The sequence below is a fragment of the Balaenoptera musculus genome, chromosome 10 (genome assembly GCF_009873245.2).
Source record: "Balaenoptera musculus isolate JJ_BM4_2016_0621 chromosome 10, mBalMus1.pri.v3, whole genome shotgun sequence".
Lineage (NCBI taxonomy): Eukaryota > Metazoa > Chordata > Mammalia > Artiodactyla > Balaenopteridae > Balaenoptera > Balaenoptera musculus.
The window spans coordinates 30,102,471-30,123,362 of record NC_045794.1 but is presented as its reverse complement, the minus strand read 5'-3'; the positions used below and the strand labels follow the sequence as shown (position 1 = coordinate 30,123,362).

The following is a 20,892-nucleotide window of genomic DNA, read 5'->3' as shown; positions in this document are numbered from 1 at the left end:
TGATAGTAAAATGAAATTAAAATTTATATTAAATAAATCATCTAAGCCTGGGAAACATCAGAATTTAGTTGAATGTCCCTGCAACTATCTTTTGGTTTAATTTCTTTCTTCTTTCTTTCTTTCTTTTTTTTTTAATGATATGTTGAGGGAGCTGGCGATGAATGGCAGGATAGCACAATAATATTGCAGGCAGATTGCCTGGTTTTGAATCTGGCTTTGCCACTTACTAGCTGTGTGACTTTGGACTTTTAGCTTCTCTGTGCCTCAGTTTTCTCATTTGTGAATTGGGATAATGATAGTATATACTAATATAGTAAAGTATTTAGAACAATTTCTGGCATACAATAGAAATGTTGGCTATTATTATGGCCTCTAAAGGTCTTACCTGGCTGTAGCTCTGGCTTGCCACTATCTTACATGTTATGTTTGACACACTTGCTAGGAAAAGACACGCTAAATGTTTTACCTATTTCAAACTAATATCAAATATCGCCTAATCATCTTCCCTGCGAAAATTTGCACATGATTGCTTTTCCTTCCATTCTCTGACTAGGCCCGAAGGAGAACCACCACTCAAATGGAATTGCTGTATGCAGATAGCAGTGAACTAGCTTCAGACACTAGTACAGGAGATGCCTCCTTGCCTGGCCCTCTTACACCTGTTGCAGAAGGGCAAGAGATTGGAATGAATACAGAGACAAGTACTTCTGCTAGGGAAAAAGAGCTCCCTCCCCCATCTGGCTTCCCTTCTAAGATAGGCAGCATGTAAGTCTGGCCCAGCTACACTAACTTCCTTTCTTTTGGCTTTCTCTTTTTTTAAAAAAAAAAAAAATGCATGTTGCTTATTTCTTATTTCTATTTTTAAAAATTTATGTAAATAAGATCTCTAGTTTTCAAAGTAATTTCTGTTAGGTGTTGTGTCTCCAAATTTTTGGACATTCAAAATAATTTAAATGAGATGTTCTTTGTTGAATTGCTTAGTCTTATTTCTAAGTTTTAGGGTCTTTCTTAAAGATTATAATTTTTATAAGGGCTGAGTTGTGAATTACAGACAAAATTTATTTAGAAACACCTAAACTAGATTAAAGTTATACCTATAAAACCATTATATAAAACAGAAGCTTTAAAGATTCTTAAATTTACTCTAAATTACATTATATCCTAGTTCTAAGAGCCTGGTCAAGACAGTAAACCTTTGCTGACACTTTCAAAGAAAAATACAAATATCAGTTACAAATAATACATTTTGAATTTTCCTAATTCTTTGCCTTGAAGCACATTGCATGTCTGGGATGAGTGTACACATAAAGTATAAATATTGTATTATTAAAGATTTGAAGGAGGAAATATTACCTCTCCTCTCTATGATAATCTTAGCAAAAAACATTCCATTCAAAACAAAACTTATTTAGAAATTTTTCATTATTATCTTGAGAACAAAGATTTCCCTACACAGGCCTGTGTGTGTGTGTGTGTGTGTGTATGTGTTTTGTTAGTTATATTAAAATTACATCAGTCATTCACTGGTAAAGATTTTTAATGGCTTTTTTCCAAACTAACTCTCACATGTGATCTAGCAAATGATCTATTGAATGAACACATCATTGCATTGGGAAATATTGCCAAAAAAATAGTTCATACTATATGACTCTGTAAATAATAAAATATAACAAACTCTCCACCCTAACTTGAACATCTGTTTCCCATAACTTTCTTCATCTTATGAAGATATTTTCACTGTCTTCCATTCAGTAAGACCATCTGCTACCTTTAGTTCCAAAATTAGTTTTAATGACAGAACTATCTTGCATGTGCTTGAGGTGACTTATGTAATTAACTATTAGATTTGCTCTTGGAGATTGCTAACCAGTATAGCTTATGGCTTCAGTGCTTTTTTGATAAGATAACAGTAGAAAAATGCTTTTGGTGAAGATAGTGATATAGAACTGAGAACAGATTTTAGAGACGCCTATGTGTTCAGCATTTAGTCTATCAGATGAATAGAGACTTTTGGAACTTCAAGACTAAATCTATGACCTGGAATCCAGAATTCAGGTAATACCTTCTTTTTGCCCTTTTGTTTTTCATTTTAAAAATGTATCATTTATGACAGGTTGTAGAAAATGTCTTTTAGACACTGTCTCTTCACATGATTTATTATCAAGTTTTCATAAATTAAGATGCTTGTGTAATTCTGTACAAATTTAAAAGTTGGTCATGTGCTTGGTGCAGTAACTCTTATATCCCATTACTACATGACTTCCATTGCATAAAGTAAAAGAATTTACTCAAGTGGGCCTTATGATTTAAATGATCCAGAACTTCTAAAATGTGATTTCCTCTAATTAGAAAAATCAGGCACGTGAAGTTTAATTATATTTAATTTTCACTTTCAAATAGGAATCATTGTAAGCCCATTCTGGGGATCCTGCTTGCTAATTCCTTAGTGGCTTTTTTCCTTATTAATAAAACTAGTCAAGGATAGCAAAAAATTCATTTTTTTCAATTAAAATTCATTACCACTGTACACAAAAATCATAGTCTTAAATTGTTAATTACATAGCCACTATTGAACATTTAAAGTCTATAATAAAACAAAAATATTTTTAGTACTAAAATAGATATAGCTAACTAATACTTAAATACTAGTTAAGTAAAATGTAGTTTTTTGTGATTACCTGTAGTATTCTTTTGTGACTGTGTAAATATTAATTCATTAAATCTTTGTTTCTCATATTCTGATATTCTAATTTTTGTTCTTGCAAAACTATAAAGACAATTTTTTTTCAACTGAAGCAATTCTAATCAAACTTAAACACTTAATGTTTAAAATTAAAAAATTATTTTAGCTATTTGGCAGTATAGCATTGATGTTTACATTCAAAGATAATGGGCATGTATGTATTTGACAAAATTGCCAATTTAAAAATTAAATATATAGTTATCAAGCTCCCATTAATTAAAAATAGCTCATGTGATATTTTCCTGTCCTAGTTCTAATTTCCAAATAATCTTTCTCAAGTTCCAGTTATTAATCTATTAAAAATTTAGGTTGACTATCTGCCAAAGTTATATGTATATATTTAAAATTAGATGATTACAGAACCTTTCTCTCTCTTAGTTCCAGACAGTCATCTTTATCAGAAAAAAAGCTACCAGAGCCTTCCCCTGTAACAAGGAGAAAGGCATATGAGAAAGGGGAAAAATCAAAGGCCAAGGAACAAAAACAGTAAGTTACCCATGCTTTTTATCTACTAGATTGTATAAAATGTCTGATGCACTTAGATGCTAAAGCACAATAGTGAAATTATTTTCCATATTCAGACTGACTCTGGGATTGTGACTGATTTGACTAATCAAGACAATCAAGTCCGCTGTTGGCTTGTATAAGTAGTCTAACTTTCTTGGTAACACATACCTATAAATAAATTTGAGCACTTTTCCCCATTCATATAGTCTGATTTATTTTTCAATTATTTGTGCATATCATTTTGGAGTTAATATACATTTGAGGAGAGGTTTATTAAAACTACAATTCAAATAGTCTTCTAGAAAGTTTTGAAATTAATTTTGACTGTCATCTGATAAAACTGACATTGATTTCACCTCTTTAAAGTGGTTAACAAAAATCTAGTTTTAGAAGATGTGTGACTTGTGCCATTTTCTTGCTGTTCTTTTATGTTTAAATTGGCATTATCTTTAACTGTTTTTTTTGTTGAAATATTTTAAAAGCTATTTGTGTGTTTTGTGAGGGTTAGTTTGCTTAATAGTACACAATATAATCTGATGGTCCACTTACGTGGGCATTTGTATATTACAACACCGCAACACACAGAAAGTTAAAAATGGGTTAGAGCCACTGTCATCTTTCTACCCTGTGGCACCCTCTACCCTGAGATCTCCCTCAGGTCACCTAAGGAGCTGCATATGGCAGGTAGATCTCTGACATGCTCTTGAGTAGGAGTATCAATACTAATCTATATTTAAGTATTGATAAAGCCAATTTCTTTAACATAAAAATAATTATGAAAGAAGTTTTCATATATTTTCTGTACCCAAGTGGATGATCCTATACCATCCTCCTCCCTTGTACCAACATGCACACTCTCTACTTTGACCACTGGTTTAGCTGACGTGAATGTCATGGAAGTTGCTCTTCTAATCATCCTTGTTTCCTGTATTTAAAGATGTAATTTACCTGTTTCTACTGAATCAAATGTCTTAAGAATAAGCAGGAGGTAGGGGATGGAGCAAATAAGTAATTTAAAAATAAATGAATGAATCAATTGAATAGGCAAATTCCTCTTAAACTCTCAGGGTCTGTTTCCTCATCTGTAAAGTGAACAACTTGCTCTCAACTCTAAAATTGTATAATTTTAAATTTGGCTTGCTTTATTTATACTGACTTTAGATTTTAGCAGACAGAACTTTTTCTTTAGTGCCATCTTGTGGCCAGTGTAACAAGATTCAGTGGAAAAAAATTTTTAATTAAATTGTTCAGAGTGCATTTTATCTTATAAAAAGGAACAGAGGAAGAAAGGAAGCAAGGAAGGAATTCTATAATGAAAAGCTTTTTTAAAAAAGCATGTTTCTTACAACATTTCTAACAAATCAAAGCCAATTAAAGCCACCTATTTAATGTTCTTTTTTTCTTGTAGCTCAGATTCTGGAACCTCAGAGGCTAGTCTTTCACCTCCTTCTTCCCCACCAAGCCGGCCCCGTAATGAACTGAATGTTTTTAATCGTCTTACTGTTTCTCAGGGAAACACATCAGTTCAGCAGGATAAGTAAGTCATTATGTAAAAGAGCCCCAATTATTCATTAGAATATTCTGAACCTTTCAATACAGTCTGTAGAAAACATTTAGCCTTCTCTCTGTGTGGGAGATGGAGTCTGACTTGTGAACTCTTGCCATATTTCATGTGTTTTTCCAATGGGAAATGAACCACATAGACAAAATTAGAGAAATTAATTTTCCTGCTGAACATTATTCCCTGCTATAGATTTGCATTGCTATACTAAGCACTTGTCTTACCTTTTCTTTTACAAGTAAATTGGGATTGAAAAATCTTTGAGACCACTTGAAGTTAAATTTCTTGGGATTTTTCAGCTCATTGAGCCTATAAAAGCCTCTAATCCAGATAGCCTGCATTGAAAAGAGGCAAATTGTTTTACCTTTGGTGGATATAACAGCTTACAAAAGCATTGCCATATGTGTAACATGTTGTTATCATTTGGTTGTTCTACAAATCCACCACAAAACTTGAGTAATTGTATTCTTGGGATAAAAGAGTACCTTTATGGGTGGAGGGGGTAGAACTCAGGGTGGGTTGTTGGGGAAGAGAAGTTGGAGGGGTATGGAAAATATAATTTTCATTAAATTTGAAGTGAAAAAATATTCCCACACTGAGCCAGAATCTCTCTTGCAAGAATTTCATACTAACAGTGTTGCCATAAGGTGTTTATTAACTCTGACTTGTCTGCTTTGATTTTGAATGATAGCATTTTGGATAGTATATGTACTTGATATTCAGTATCCCACACCAGTTCTTTGTTTTCTACGCTATAATCTCCCTGTATATATCAACGATTTCTGAAATTTACAGGGTATTGTTTAAGATCTGTCTGGCATGTTTAGATCATGCCAAATGGCTCTATAGACTTAAAGAGACACACCATCATTTTGAAAGATTCTTTAATCTACTTAATTTATGGATAACATTTTTGATTAGATTTTAATATAGTTTAATCAGTTAGATTAAACTATATTAAAATTAGATTTTAATATAGTTTAATCAGATGACATGTCCTTTCAAATGATCTAGATAGGTATTTTTTTTTAATATTTTTAAAAAATATATTTAAAAAAAGACTCTTGAACATTGTTAAATCATACCTCTCATTTAATTGAGAAAGAGTAGAAGAACATTAAGAATGTCTTTAGGAAGTCCATTTTCACTAGTGATGATGAAGAATTACTAAATTTTGTCTCCCTTGCATTCACAGTCATAAAATTTTTCTGTTGGTCTTTTGATAATCTTGACAATCTAATTATAGTTCCATATTTTTTACTGAAATAGTTTATGAGCTATCTACCAATCATTTGACTCTGTTGTAGTCTCTATAAACTAAAACTTAGAATAACTGACTACACTTTCAAAAAACTCACCTACCTTTTTAATGACTTTCTTTGGTCTCCTTTTTGAGTCTAGCATATTTCACCAGCTAGAAGTAGGTCCCACACATTGTTTCTGATTACATATATGCCAGCACTCACTCTATCCTCATTCTTCCCAAGGATATTATATAACAATACAAGCTAAATAGATTTTCATGATAACCAGACTTATTGTCAGTCCTGGAGGTTTCAGGTTAAGGCTGACAGGAGTGGCTCACCTGTTTTTAAAATTCCAGTAAAACCTCCCAACTATTACTGAGGGACTGCCTAATCAGAAGAACTCCATGTTTTTGAGATGAATTAAAATCAAAGGTTATTAAATTTTGAATGATTTGCTTTCCATGCAAACATATAATGTATTTGTGAAACTTCCACATGAGAGTCTAAATCTAAAGTAATTATCAAGAGGAATAAAGTTCATTAATGACTACTGAAACCGAAAACTTTTTCTAGTACTAGTCAAATTAAATAGAGTCTTGAAGTGATGTATTTCACTTGCTTGATGTTGTTCCTTTTCAGGGCCTACATTTTAGAAAGTGAGGATAGCTGGGTTCTGTGGATCAGTAATAGAAAGTTTTTCCCCCCAAATCTTGGTAGAAAACATAAGCACAAAATTTTAACTAATTTAGCTGTCACTGAATTTGCTGATATCCAGTGCAAATAGAAAAGCAAGGCACTGTAAAGGAAATGTTTGCTGTATTTCTGTTATTCATACTGTTGAATCAGTTCAATCTCGGTGTCTTTACCTGTTGACATCTGTATTCTTTTTCCTCATAATTCTAACTCTTTCACTGTAGGTCTGATGAAAGTGATTCCTCTCTGTCGGAGGTACACAGGTACTTTCTTTCTTTCCTAAGTTCTGGCATTTCAGTGATGTTCTAAAATGCCTTCCTAGAAACTTTAAACAAAACTCATTTTTGTTGCATTCATAACTTATAAACCATATAAATACACTGATGTTTTTAAACATTAATTTTAATATATTTTTGTGATCATACCTTTCAAAGTAGTGGTAAACTTTTTTATATAATAGCATAAAAATTTGTGCTATTTATATTCTGTCTATAATCTAAAACTTTTCTTTAAAGAAATTAAGTTCTATGAAAATTAATGTAAAAGTTTGCTCCTCAATGGTTTTTGCCACCTCAAGGCATGGGAAGTGAATAAGGTATTTTTTCATGTTGATTTATCGATTTTAAATAAAAAGTTTATGGCAGGCTTTGTGATTTTAAAAAAAGGTATACTAGGGAAAAAATGGACACTATGGTACCTAAAATATAGAAAGATATAGAAAGTAAAAGAATTTTAAAAGCATAATAAATAGTTTTAACTGGTAGATGCTGTTTTTCAAATAACAATGTTGCGTTTTTTCATGTTTATGGGTTTTTTGGACCCCTAATTTCTCTTTTTTCCTTTCATTTCCTCTTCCCACTAATCAGTTTGTCTCCTCTCTCTTTGCACTTCTTTCCCATGTTTTATGGCCATTTTCCTGATCATCAGTAGATCCTCCAGAAGGTAGGCAGGGGAAGGGAGAGGAAATTAATCTTATTCACAGTATTACAAGACTTTACTGGTTTTGCATGGATCAGAAATAAGCATTTTTTCCCTTCACATCAGATCTGTTGTATAAGTTTGCAATATTTAACCTTAACTTAAACTATTTTAAAGTTGATTTATATACTTCAGAATGTGGATAGATTAATTTTAATAGAGAAAGAAATACCAGGGATTTATGTTTCCAATTTCTGTACTTTTTCTATTATCTTTTGTATAAGGTAATCTCTATAAAATATTAACTCTAACATTCTGAATATTTGAGAGTATCTTTCAGTATCTAATAAATATGATGCTATATTTAATGTTGAAATTATTTTTCTTCAGAAGTCTGAATGAATAAAACACATAAGAATGAAAAAGAGACATCCTGGTCTCTAGGGCTATGCCATACATAAGTTACTGGAGGCAAATATTCACTTTTGTAATATTACAACCTTTGACATGACAGAATTGTGTTGCACATTATATCATCAGGAAACGTTAATAGATTCTTAGGATAAAGATAGTAATCTGAAGGAAGGAACTCATTTGGAGACATAGTGCTAAATAACCAAGGGTACTGTTTAGCTTTTTTCTTAGGATGATTTGTGTCATTAAATGCAGATCAAAACAGCTCTTAGGTTATTAACATTAATTCTTTTCTTTATAATCAGCTTGTTAGAATATACATACATATATATTTAATGTTTTAGAAGAGCAGCAATTGACTATGCATTAGATCATAACTTTTCAACATTTGAAGCAATAGTTATAATTTAATGGCTTCAGTTCATAGCTATAAACCCCACATAATATTGATAGGATTTCAAAATGGCAGTTTTAGGCTTTTGAGGAGGTTTTGCTACCATTTCAGTTTTAATCTGGTTAAGTTCTTAGATTTGTAATCTAACAAGTTACTGAGCATTAATTTCAAGAATCTCAAATTGATGTGTGAATGCAAATATTACTTTTTATTTTGTAATTATACACCCATGTGGTAACAATTCCTGGTCTTATTTCTGGTAATGGGGAACTCCCTTCACTTTTTGAAATCATTATAACTAAATCCCAAAAATAAAGTTTTTCTTTTTAAATCCTAAGCCTAATTTACCTCCTTTAAATTTTTATTCATTGGTCTGTCATCAACCCTCTTGAGCTATGCTAGATTTAATCCAGTATACCTTTTTTGTGTGTATGTGCCAGCTCTTTAAATATTCAACTATTTAACCGTGCTTTTGTATGCTCTCTCCGATGAAGGTTCTCTTATCAGCTCAATAGTTTTAGATTCATCTGTTCCTAATGTGATATTGTCTGCAGATCCTTCTTTCTGCTTCCACTGTTTTGGAAAATCTCTGATTTTTCAAAGCTGTTTTTAAAATGTGGCATCTGGAACTCAGCCTCATTCCAGATGTGGCCTTGGCAGAATATAGTAGCTCTACTGCTTTCTTTCTCCTGAAATACTTACTTCTATTGCACAAGTCATTGAAAGTGTTGGTAGAGGAATCATAAATTGTTGATCCATTGATCTTGTATTCAATAAACAAATTTCTTTAGCTTTTAAAATCTAATTAAGCCCCTTTCCTACTTGGAGCATTCTGTTCTATCTTCAACATAAATTTTATGTTTAAATTTTATCCAATGAATATTTTAGTGCTAAGTACATACTTAAATGGATTTTTTTGGGTAATTTTTCTAGACAATACAGCTCTTTAAAATATCAATTAAATAAACATGCCATATCTGTCTTGAGTTCTGGGGAAAGACTGACTAGATATTGAAGATCTTTTTCCAGACTGAGAGGAACATTGACTCTTTAGGGGTGACTCTTCAGCCACTGATGGAACTACCTTACTACAACAGTTTCATACTTACCCAACATGTCCATAGGGATATCATTTGAAAAGCTTTTTGTATGCACCTTATTGGAATCAACATATATTGTGAATATGACATTCCCCTAATCTCCTGCCTATTAATTCTACAAGGAACTTCCCCTGTGAGATGTTATCTCTTACTGATGAGCATTTAAGTGTTTGTAATTATTTGTTTAATATTTTCCTCTGTGAGACTCAACAAGAAGTTTTACTCATCTGTAATTTCTGAAATCCACTTTTTTTTCTCCTTTCTGGAAAATTGGGTCTACATGTTTTATCCCCTTTATTGATCCTCTTAGTATACCAACAATGATTTTTGTCTCTGCAATGGTATATACTTTCACAACCCTGTGATCTAATGATGTAAAAACAGAAATACTTGAACTCACTGAACAAGTCTTCATTGTCAGATCTAATGTATCTTGGGCTTACATTTCTTCTTAATTATTTCTGTCCCTTGCATCTTAAAGGTTGTTCTCATTCATCAGGAAGATGGAAACAGACAGCTTTGTTTTATTCCTGAATCTGTCCTAACATTATGCCATCTGTCTTATATAATGGACATATTTCAACATAATTTTTCTTCCTGCTCTGAGCAAAGATACATCCAACTTATATATTTATCATTTCTTAATTCACTCTCATTTTTAGTCTTCCCAATACAATTATTTCAGTTCAGATCCTGTCTTAACCTCCTTTGGGATAGGGACGGTGTTTTGATAAATTTTATATTTTCACAGTTCACAGTCCAGTGGCATAAAGCAGAAATTCCAGAAATATTAAAATTATGAGAAGTCTCCCTAAAGAGCATCACTATTCTTTTAAAATCTTACTCTTTTTTAAAAATCTTCTTTGAGATGGTGAGAGTTTTAAAAGTTTTTGTTATTTTTGAGCCATTCTCCCTTTAGAATTTCTGGCTATGCAATCATTCTTGTATTTATTCAAATTTGTTTGAAATTTGCTTCCTTAGTATTTTAGGTGGTATGTATTATACTTTCTTTAGAATGTCTTTTTTTTTTTTTAAAGGTGTTCTTTTTTTTTAAAATTTATTTATTTATTATATTTATTTTTGGCTGTGTTGGGTCTTCATTTCTGTGCGAGGGTTTTCTCCAGTTGCGGAGAGGGGGGGCCACTCTTCATCGCGGTGCGCGGGCCTGTCAGTGTCGCGGCCTCTCCCGTTGCGGAGCACAGGCTCCAGACGCGCAGGCTCAGTAGCTGTAGCTCACGGGCTTAGTTGCTTACGGGTTTAGTTGCTCCGCGGCGTGTGGGATCTTCCCAGACCAGGGCTCGAACCCGTGTCCCCTGCATTGGCAGGCAGATTCTTAACCACTGCGCCACCAGGGAAGCCCTAGAATGTCTTTTTTGACATAGAGTCGCATTCCAGGCTGATAGTCACATCTTCCAGTTATCCATCATTTATGCTTTCTCATTTTTCATAATTCACTATATTTGAACAGCTCCCAATATTACTTCATTAAATTTTGAAGAGATGAAATTGTTAATAAGAAAATCCAGTTTATCATGACTTTGCTCTTTGCAGAATGCACCTGCTAGTTGATGCCAAATTAGTTGATGCACTCCATCACTACTATTATAATTTCACACTTTGTCTGTGTCCTTTTGCTTAAAAAAGAGACAAGGGAGCAATCTGGATTTTATTACAGTACTAATTATTTAGAAAGACTTCTTAAAGCCAGAGAAAAAAATTAAAAGTAGTTTCATGATATAGCTACTAAAGTAAATCTTATTTTTTTCCCCCACCTCAGGGGCATAATCAACCCATTTCCAGCTTCGAAAGGAATCAGAGCTTCTCCACTTCAGTGTATTCACATAGCTGAAGGGCATACAAAAGCTGTGCTCTGTGTGGATTCTACTGATGATCTTCTCTTCACTGGATCAAAAGGTGCTAGTAGTTGTGCCATGTGGATATTTAACATATTTTTTTCTTAATGATTACATTTTAACAGGTTTTTAAAAATGTCAAACTGCTTAAGACACATAAGAACCTGAGAGATAATCTCATTCAACTCCTGAATTATATAAAATATAAAATCATTGCATAGTTGGGAAGATAGTAAAACTTGTGTTGATGTTATGTGAATAGAATGGTGAGGGAATACATCTCCTTTTGGTAATTGAGCACCTAATACATGCAAAGCCCTGAGCTTAGTAATGCAGGCTATATAAAAATCTACAAAAGGCCATTACAGTGTACAGTGTGGTAAAGAGAATAAGATGGGTAGCAACCACCATTCCTTGAGCACTTACTCTATGTCAGAGACTATGCAAATTTTATCTCATTTAATTCTCACAATAACCCCAATGAAATACATGTTGCATCCTAATTTTACAGATAAAGAAGCTGAAGATTCAAGAAATTAAATAATTTTCCCAGATAAACTTAACTAGTAAGTGAAAGAGCCAGGATTAGAAACCTAGGTCTACTCATCTCCAAACCTGCACTCTTAACCCCTTTGGTGCAATTGTAGGCAAATAGAAATTAACTGTAAACGATTTGAAGAGTTATAGACAAAGAGTTTCAGGGTTTCAGAAAAGGGAGAGGTTATGCTAAATTGTGAAAAATAAGGAAGGCTTTGATAAGGAGGCATTTAGGATGAACCTTACAGGATTGTTTGGATTTGACAGGTAAGAATTGGCAACCAAGATTAGAGAACAGTGTAAGCAGAGACTTGGAGGTAGAAGTGGGTTTGGAAACTGAATTCAGTTGGATTGAAAAGTAGAGTATATGTAGGGGCAGTGGTGGACAGTGAGGTTAGAAAAGTGAGAAGGAAGCATGTACAGGAATTTGGGAAGCTAGTCAAAGCTTTTTAGCATTTAGGGATGTTACAAAGTGAGGGGAAAGTCTAGCTAGAACTTGTGAATTGTGAATAATGGCAAGTAATTCCCCAATTTAAAAAATTTGCTCTGTAAAAGAATTTTCTAATGATTCAAATTAAATTTATTAGTCCAGGATAATTAGATATTTAGCATGTCAAAAAAAAATAGAATAGTTTTATGATTATGTTTTTGGGTCAAAAATGAAATCAATCAGTGACCCCTGGAAAAGAAAGGTGTGTGTATTCCCACGTGTGGAGTGTGGTGAGTACGTAAAAGAGCGATCAAAGCAAAATGTCTCAAAGAGGCTGATTTGGGATTGCCATTTTAAATTCAGGAGCAATTTGAAACAAGATTCTCTTAATATGTCTATTTCAAAATTTTGTATAATTATTTTTTAATACCACATAATGCATACACCAGATATCCTGGCTTTCATCGAATCCTTTATACCTACTTTGCCTTTGAACCTGCTGCAAAGTGTCAAGGATAGAGTTAGGATGCCTGCTGCAAGTTAATTAAATAATTACTGTTTTCTTATCTCATTTTTTTTCTCATAGAAGAGAAATTGTTATTGTTAAGAGAATCTAATTTAGCTCATATTGACAGTATTTCCTCTTTTTTATTTGTTTGTTTTTAGATCGTACTTGTAAAGTATGGAATCTGGTGACTGGGCAGGAGATAATGTCACTGGGAGGTCATCCCAACAATGTAGTATCTGTAAAATACTGTAATTATACAAGTTTGGTCTTCACTGTGTCAACATCTTATATTAAGGTGTGGGATATCAGAGATTCAGCAAAGTGCATTCGAACGCTAACGTAAGTAACTTAAAGACAAACAGCATAAAGGGCAAATAGTTCTTGTTTACAAAATGTAAGAAAAGATAGGCCTATTTATGCATTTTTGTTTATTTATACCTATCCACTTGCAAAGAATATGAAAGTGTTTATAATAAGAACACAGATAAAATAAGGTGAAAAAAAAACTATTGAGAAAATAAAATACAATAGCTCAATATTAAAGAGGAAAGAAGTCATATTTGATCTGTGACTAAATACACATTTCATATTTCCTCCCTCCCAAATAACTAAGGAATTAAATTTTCATAGTATTCATTAATTGATGTAGTTAAATGATTTACATTACTTGCTTCAGATGAGTACCACTCCTTGGAAAATGGCTGAAATCACCATTATAGACTGTTAAGAAGTACTTGCAAAATTTAATTAGCATGTATTGAATAATACATGCTAATTAATTGAGGAGTTTTCTTAAGACTTACACTGCTTTGGTGCTAGCCTATATTTCATAACTGTAGGTTATGTTGGATAATTGGAGGATGAATTTGTTTTCTACGTCTGTTATCATATATGTATGTCTTTAAAATATAGAGCAAATAGTGATTATTTTTGCTGTAAGATTGATGAACTGTTTTACATAATTAAAATTAAGGTGAACTTTGTTGGTTTAAATAAGAGAAGGGAGCATAGGAATGGTTAATTTTTACTAATTTGTAGAGTGAGGATTATTAACATTTAAGTGCTATTTTATATTTTGAGAATTACTAATTATTTACTGTACTGAATACAGGTCTCTTGTGGAAAATTTTGTAGAAAAAAACCACTGTATCTTATGTTAGAAATTTACCAATCCAGTTGACTCATTAAAATCAAATTTGAAAAGATTGATTATAACTTGGTGTTTTAGAAGTTTGCTAATAAAATGTTTCAGAATTTTAAAATATACTTACCATTTAGAATTTAGCTGAGGAAAAAGAAATAAATCATATTTAAGTCTTTCGTATATAGTAAATAATCCTTATATGATTGGGTTAAAATAAACAAAAACTAAAAACAAAAAGTCCTTAATGTCTTTAATTCATAAGGGCAAATCTTATATATGAAAGGAATACTGGTAGGCTTGTTCCTCAGGGAACTTCTGGAAGCTTCAGGAAAATGAATTAATTTTGTGACTCTGTATCATTTGTTGAGTTTTTTTTGTCTTTGTCATCTAATCTTTTCTGACTCATATTTAAGTCATCCCTAACAGGGCCCAGAATTCCTAGTGTTATAGTAACTTGCAAATTAAGAGTTTTAAGCCATGTCATCTTGTTTTCTTCATTCATTTATTCATTTAACTATCAAAATGTTTATTTATTAGTGTGTATGAGGTGCTGTGCTAGGCACAGTGCATACAGTCACCAAAGAACACAGATCTTCCTGTTGTCTACAGCCAGTTTCCTAGGAATTTAAGGAATTCTAAGACTAACTCTTGTCCAGAAATGTGACTTATTTTGCTTTACTTTGTCTCTGTTAAGGTCTTCAGGTCAAGTTACTTTTGGAGATGCTTGTTCTGCCACCACCAGCCGGACAGTTGCTATTCCTTCTGGGGAAAACCAAATCAATCAAATTGCACTGAACCCAACTGGCACCTTCCTCTATGCAGCTTCTGGAAATGCTGTCAGAATGTGGGATCTTAAAAGGTAGAATTTTAAAGAAAATGTAGTTCCTGTATATGGCAAATGCAGTTTTCACACATTAATAACATTAGTGTGTGTGAAATCTAATTTGTGTAACCCCAGAAGTTAATATAAAAACCTAGACTTTTCTGTTTGATTCAGCACCTCTGAATGTCTATGTCCTCGTTAGCAAACTCACAATTTTCCTTTCTTTTAATCTCCATTGCTGGGAAAAAAATATATGAAGGAAAATAGCCTTTCTTAATATTTGTCTATAAGTTGTGTTGTTTACCAGGAAGAGAACAAGATTTCTGGTAAACAGAAATCTTTGAAAGAATTATTTTTTGTAACATCACTTATGCATCATTATCTCAAAATGTTCAGTTTACAAACCATATAACTTTAAGTGTAAATCTTCACGGGAGTTTTATAAATATAGAATTATATATATATACACATATATATGATGAAGTATTAAGAAGATGAAGTGAATACAAAGAGAAAACTGATAAATTGAAATGTAAGGCATTACATCTTTGACTTGATTTTTTTATTTGCCGTGAAGTATGAGCTTTTATCCTTCATTTGAGGGTTTATTTTAGCTTCTTTTCTAGTTCTTAAAATTTTGGCAGCAAGGGAATATTTATTTATTAGTTAACATGTTTATTCAATATCAATTATGGCAGGCACTATACCACCACTTGTGGTAGGTACTGGGGATAAAGACTGAGCAAGACAAATTTGGTGTCCATCTTCTTAGAACTCATCTTGTAATGGAGGATAAAGGCCATTAAAAGGCAGTTACAAGGGCTTCCCTGGTGGCGCAGTGGTTGAGAATCTGCCTGCCAGTGCAGGGGACACGGTTTCGAGCCCTGGTCTGGGAAGATCCCACATGCCACGGAGCAACTAAGCCCGTGAGCCACAACTACCGAGCCTGCGCGTCTGGATCCTGTGCTCCGCAACGGGAGAGGCCCACGCACCGCGGTGAAGAGTGGCCCCCGCTCGCCGCAACTAGAGAAAGCCCTCGCACAGAAACGAAGACCCAACGCAGCCAAAAGTAAATAAATTTATTAAAAAAAATATTGTAATTGCCTTTTTTTTAATATAAATTTATTTATTTATTTATTTATTTATTTACTTTTGGCTGCGTTGGGTCTTCGTTTCTGTGCGAGGGCTTTCTCTAGTTGCGGCGAGCGGGGGCCACTCTTCACCGCGGTGCGTGGGCCTCTCCCGTTGCGGAGCACAGGATCCAGACGCGCAGGCTCGGTAGTTGTGGCTCACGGGCTTAGTTGCTCCGTGGCATGTGGGATCTTCCCAGACCAGGGCTCGAAACCGTGTCCCCTGCACTGGCAGGCAGATTCTCAACCACTGCGCCACCAGGGAAGTCCGGCAATTACAAGATTTTGAGTAAAGTTTGTAATTCAGATAATATAGGTAATTCAGGTAATAATCCCACGTAGAAGGTCTTTGTCAGTAGTAAAACAAAGGGAAATTTATTTTAGAAATTCTGAGGAAAACTGGTTATAACTTGTAACATTTTAACGCATGACTGAGAAAGTATTATAAGCATAATTTATAGATAAATAAATGAGAGAGAAAGAGAAAGAAGAAACACAGTCCTGAGTACTGTTTTAGAAATAAAAAGTAGAAAATTGAAAACAGTGCTTGTTTAAGAAAATTAGGAATGAGATGAGGACTGAGTTTATTCTTGAAGATATTAAACTTGATTTGTAGTTGTAGTACCATGAAGGAAGATACTCAAAGCCATGACATGAGGCAGAAAAGATATCAGCTTTTGAAAATCTTTACTTTCTTTTCTGCTGAAAAGTTAGATCCTTTTTCAAGTTGCTTGATTTCAGCAACATAATTAAATACAGATTCATCTTAACAAAGTAACTAAGAAAAGAGTTACAAGAAATAATAATATTCTAGAAGACAAATACATCTCTGTATTCCAGCAGCTTGATTTGAGGTAGGACTATGAAACAAAGGTTCATTGTCACCCCCTGACAATGGGCATCACATGTTTTTTCTACCAGTCAGATATATTCCTGGTCATTTTCATGTCTTTGTAATAACTGATGAAATGGACTACCTATTTTCTGACATACATGTATATACACATATGTGTGCGTACATGTATGTGTATATGTGTATATATGATGGGTGTACATATATGTGTATGTGTATATGTGAGAATATATGTTAGTGTAGTAAAATAATCTTACTTTCTTCATATTGTTATTTTCTAGTTATATCAGTGACATAGTTGTTTTAATCAAATTTCAAATTGGCCCTGATAACATCAATCATATGTCTATAACATGTTGAGACATTTAACAGATTAAGGTTTACCTGGACTTAGGTTAGAGTTAAAATTAGCCTTTAGCAAGTTTTTGGAGTTTTGATTTTTTTTTTTTAACTACCTGAATGATATTAGTTGCCTTGGAATAACTTACTTAGGACTCCTCACACTTCGATCAGAGAATTGATTAGTTTGGCCATTATTTTTACTCTTAATTTGAACAGAGTTGCATAGAGGTGGAGTTAAATCAAAAAGAACAGTTTTAGCAAAGACTATTGATTATTTTTGCTGAGGCTTAGGCTCAGCATGCTAAGAAATATTTTCAAACATAATTATTTTTCTTTCTTTTTAAAGGTTTCAGTCCACAGGAAAGTTAACGGGACACCTAGGCCCTGTTATGTGTCTTACTGTAGATCAGATTTCTAGTGGACAAGATTTAATCATCACTGGCTCCAAGGATCATTATATCAAAGTGTGTATAATAAAGTTGTTTAATTACATTCTCCTATTAAATGATAGATTTGAAGTATTGAGATGCACGTGGGACCTTTTTCTCTTAATCAGTTTTCTTTTTTCTCATTTCTAACCTTTGCTTTTTCTTCCTGATCTTTTCCTCACTCGGTTCCTGGTTGTGTTGTCTTATTATTTAAATATAAATTCTCACTTTTCATAGAAGATAGGTTGGGAGGGATTTAAAAAATTTTTTTGGCTCAGTCATCCAACTAATGCTTAAGTCTCATCATCACCACCTTTAATGCTGAACATGTTATGGTCTTCATATTTTATGCAAGTAGCAGATAAGATGAGGAGAGAAGCATAGTTTGATTCTGGAGATGTTAAATTTGAGATGCTAATAGAGGACCTTCTCATGTAGTCCAATAGGCCATTTGAAAGGCAAGTCCAGAGCTCAAGATAAGTTATGACTAGACATGTATGTTTCAGAGCTGTTCAAACAGAAGCAGATGGTTAAGGAGTTAGAGTAGTTGACACGGCCAAAGGAGAGGGGTTGATATGACTCAGCCTTGGGGAATCCTATAAGAACCAACGGGAATAAAAAGAGGAAACAGTAATAAAGAGAGATAGGAAGAGTATAAGTACTCTTTTTTAGAAACTTTGATTAAGAGATGAGAAATCGGTTAGTGACTTGACAATAGAATGGTTAAGGTGAGAGGATTTTATATTTGGTAGACTTGAGCATGTTTATATGCTCAGGAAATGGGCTCAGTGGAGAGGGAAAGTGTGAAGAGTGAAGTGGTAGCAATTGGTGAATCAGATCAAAGATGTGAACCTTGGGAAAAAGTAGGTACACTTTAGCATCTGAAAAGAAGGGAAGGGTAAGAGAATGTTTGAGAATAAAAGGAAACTTCTGTAACTGGAAGGATGGTCCAGAAAGTTTATTTTTGGTCATACTAACCTTTTTAGGAAATCACAAGTTCAACAGTTAAGAGAGATGAGAGCAACCGAGGGGAGTGAAAGGTTTTGAATAGCAGCTTTGGAGAATTTGAGATGACCACCAAGATTGCAGAGCTACCTAATAGTGTTTAAATAACAATCATATCATTTATTTGAATTTCAACTGGATTGATATGTAGCATTTTTATTATTTAACATATCATTTGTACACTCACACATGAGAAAACTGGTTGCCTTTCTTAAGAGCTTACAGTCTTGTAAACATGTGACATGTAAGCAAAAGTAGTGTGAAGATAAGGCTCAGGTTCATCCTGAGTCATTCATAGCAGGTTATTTTAGTTAACTTAGTAAAATAAAACAAATCATATCTGGTTAATATATGTGTGTGTGTTTCTATGAATGAACACATATAGGTGCTTATTTGTAAGTTAAATAGGATGACTGCTTCCTTTCTGCTTTTATTTAGATGTTTGATGTCACTGAAGGGGCTCTTGGAGCTGTGAGTCCCACCCACAATTTCGAGCCCCCTCATTATGATGGCATTGAAGCATTAACCATACAAGGGGATAACCTATTTAGTGGTTCCAGAGATAATGGAATCAAGAAATGGGATTTAGCTCAAAAAGACCTTCTACAGGTAATGCAAAACCTTTTCATGGGATGGAGTGGGTATTTCAAAGTCATCAGTATTCTATATAAGAACGCGAAGAGCCTCTATTTAGATTTTCATAGTTTAGGGTTGGTATCAAACAGGGCTTCCTCTTAAAAAGTGTTTCATCATCAGCCATCAGAGTTACTAATTATGAAAAGGGCAACATTCAACATTTAATGATATCTCCTAAATAAAAGAGGAATAGATAAGAGTTGGAAGATCTGGGATTGCCCATGCTTGTGTTTACTAAATGAAATCAGTCTTGGAGTAAAGCAGTCAGTTTCTCATTTTGTTTTTGTTTTTTTGTTTTATGTACACATATTCCAAAGAGTACCAAGTTTCACTAAGGTCAAAGCAGTCTAAATGATTCCTCATCTCATTTTCATACATTCAACAGTGGTGGTTCTCTCATTTCCTATAGAATGATAGTTGGATTGAAGTGTTCTGTCAATACAATCAAACATTGGTGGCTTTTCCTAATTCCCAGAGGAAGAAATTAGTTAACAGATAAAATTGTACTCAATTTCAGGCTTTTCCTTATAAATGTATGCATGTGTATGTATTGCAATTACTCCTACTTTCCTGCTTAAAACCAGATGAAAACAAAATGAACAAGTAGCATGAATGTTAATAGAAAAAACCTGGCAACAGATGCATATATTGCACTCAAAAGCTTTTCTTTTATAGATATACATTCTTGGATGTGACTTTTATGTTATGTATATAAATATATTTATGCATAAAATATGGTGTATAGTCTGAGCTTATAATTATTGTTTACTCATTGTGAAATGTATAGGTTAGCTCCAGCCTTCAACAAAAACCTTTAGGCCTCTATGTTCTCTTCCAAAATTTAAGGCAGTGATTTTATGAGACCATCCTTATAGTCTACACACCAGGTTGCAGTTTTCAAACTAGTTGCATGAGATACATTTTGGAGAAAGGTAAGATAGTTACTCCTTTGAAGAGAAAGTGATGTTTGAAAAATCCTGTATATTTTCCAGGTGTTTTAGATTCTATAGATTTGTTTTTTTTAACATTCTAGGCCTTTAATACTGATAACACTGATGATAACTAGTGAGGCAAATTTAGGAGCAAATTACAGATTTATTTCTTTAAATCATGAAGAGTGACTTCACAGAAAATGTTTTTTATGGTTTCCAGGCCAGTTCAGTGTTCCAAATATTGAATTTTGTCAATAAAAACTTTTGTAACTTATTTTGGTATGAAAATGTCAGTTTGGACTACTCCCCTTAAACTGCTGATTTTTCTTTTTTTTCTCAGCAAGTTCCAAATGCACATAAGGATTGGGTCTGTGCCCTTGGAGTGATGCCAGGCCACCCAGTTTTGCTCAGTGGCTGCAGAGGGGGCATTCTGAAACTCTGGAACATAGATACCTTTGTGCCAGTTGGAGAGATGAAAGGTCATGAGAGTCCTATCAATGCCATATGTGTTAATTCCACCCACATTTTTACTGCAGCTGAGTAAGTTTCTCCTATGTGATCTTTCTCTATATTGTTTACTTGTATTCAGATTTAATAAACCCTGTAAGTTGTAAGTATCTGGAAATGTAGAACATATGAATCCTTTTATTACAGTTATTCTAATGTCTATTTGTGATGTCTTATTTATATTTTC

General features: G+C 33.4%; 1 protein-coding gene across 16 annotated transcripts in view; it reads left to right on the top strand.

Moving 5' to 3' along the window:
- Positions 1-20,892, top strand: part of KIF21A (kinesin family member 21A) — a 175,239-nt gene that overhangs the window by 148,542 nt on the left and 5,805 nt on the right. For 4 of the 16 annotated variants that reach the window (XM_036865510.1, XM_036865507.1, XM_036865506.1 and 1 more), the window contains 11 exons: positions 554-765; positions 3,122-3,229; positions 4,659-4,787; positions 6,976-7,014; positions 7,679-7,693; positions 11,355-11,491; positions 13,064-13,244; positions 14,744-14,908; positions 17,544-17,661; positions 19,069-19,239; positions 20,539-20,738. In XM_036865510.1, coding sequence (XP_036721405.1) covers positions 554-765; positions 3,122-3,229; positions 4,659-4,787; positions 6,976-7,014; positions 7,679-7,693; positions 11,355-11,491; positions 13,064-13,244; positions 14,744-14,908; positions 17,544-17,661; positions 19,069-19,239; positions 20,539-20,738 — 1,475 coding nt within the window. The remainder of the gene's footprint in view (positions 1-553; positions 766-3,121; positions 3,230-4,658; positions 4,788-6,975; positions 7,015-7,678; positions 7,694-11,354; positions 11,492-13,063; positions 13,245-14,743; positions 14,909-17,543; positions 17,662-19,068; positions 19,240-20,538; positions 20,739-20,892) is intronic. The other 12 variants (XM_036865511.1, XM_036865508.1, XM_036865504.1 and 9 more) reach the window with 7 other exon arrangements.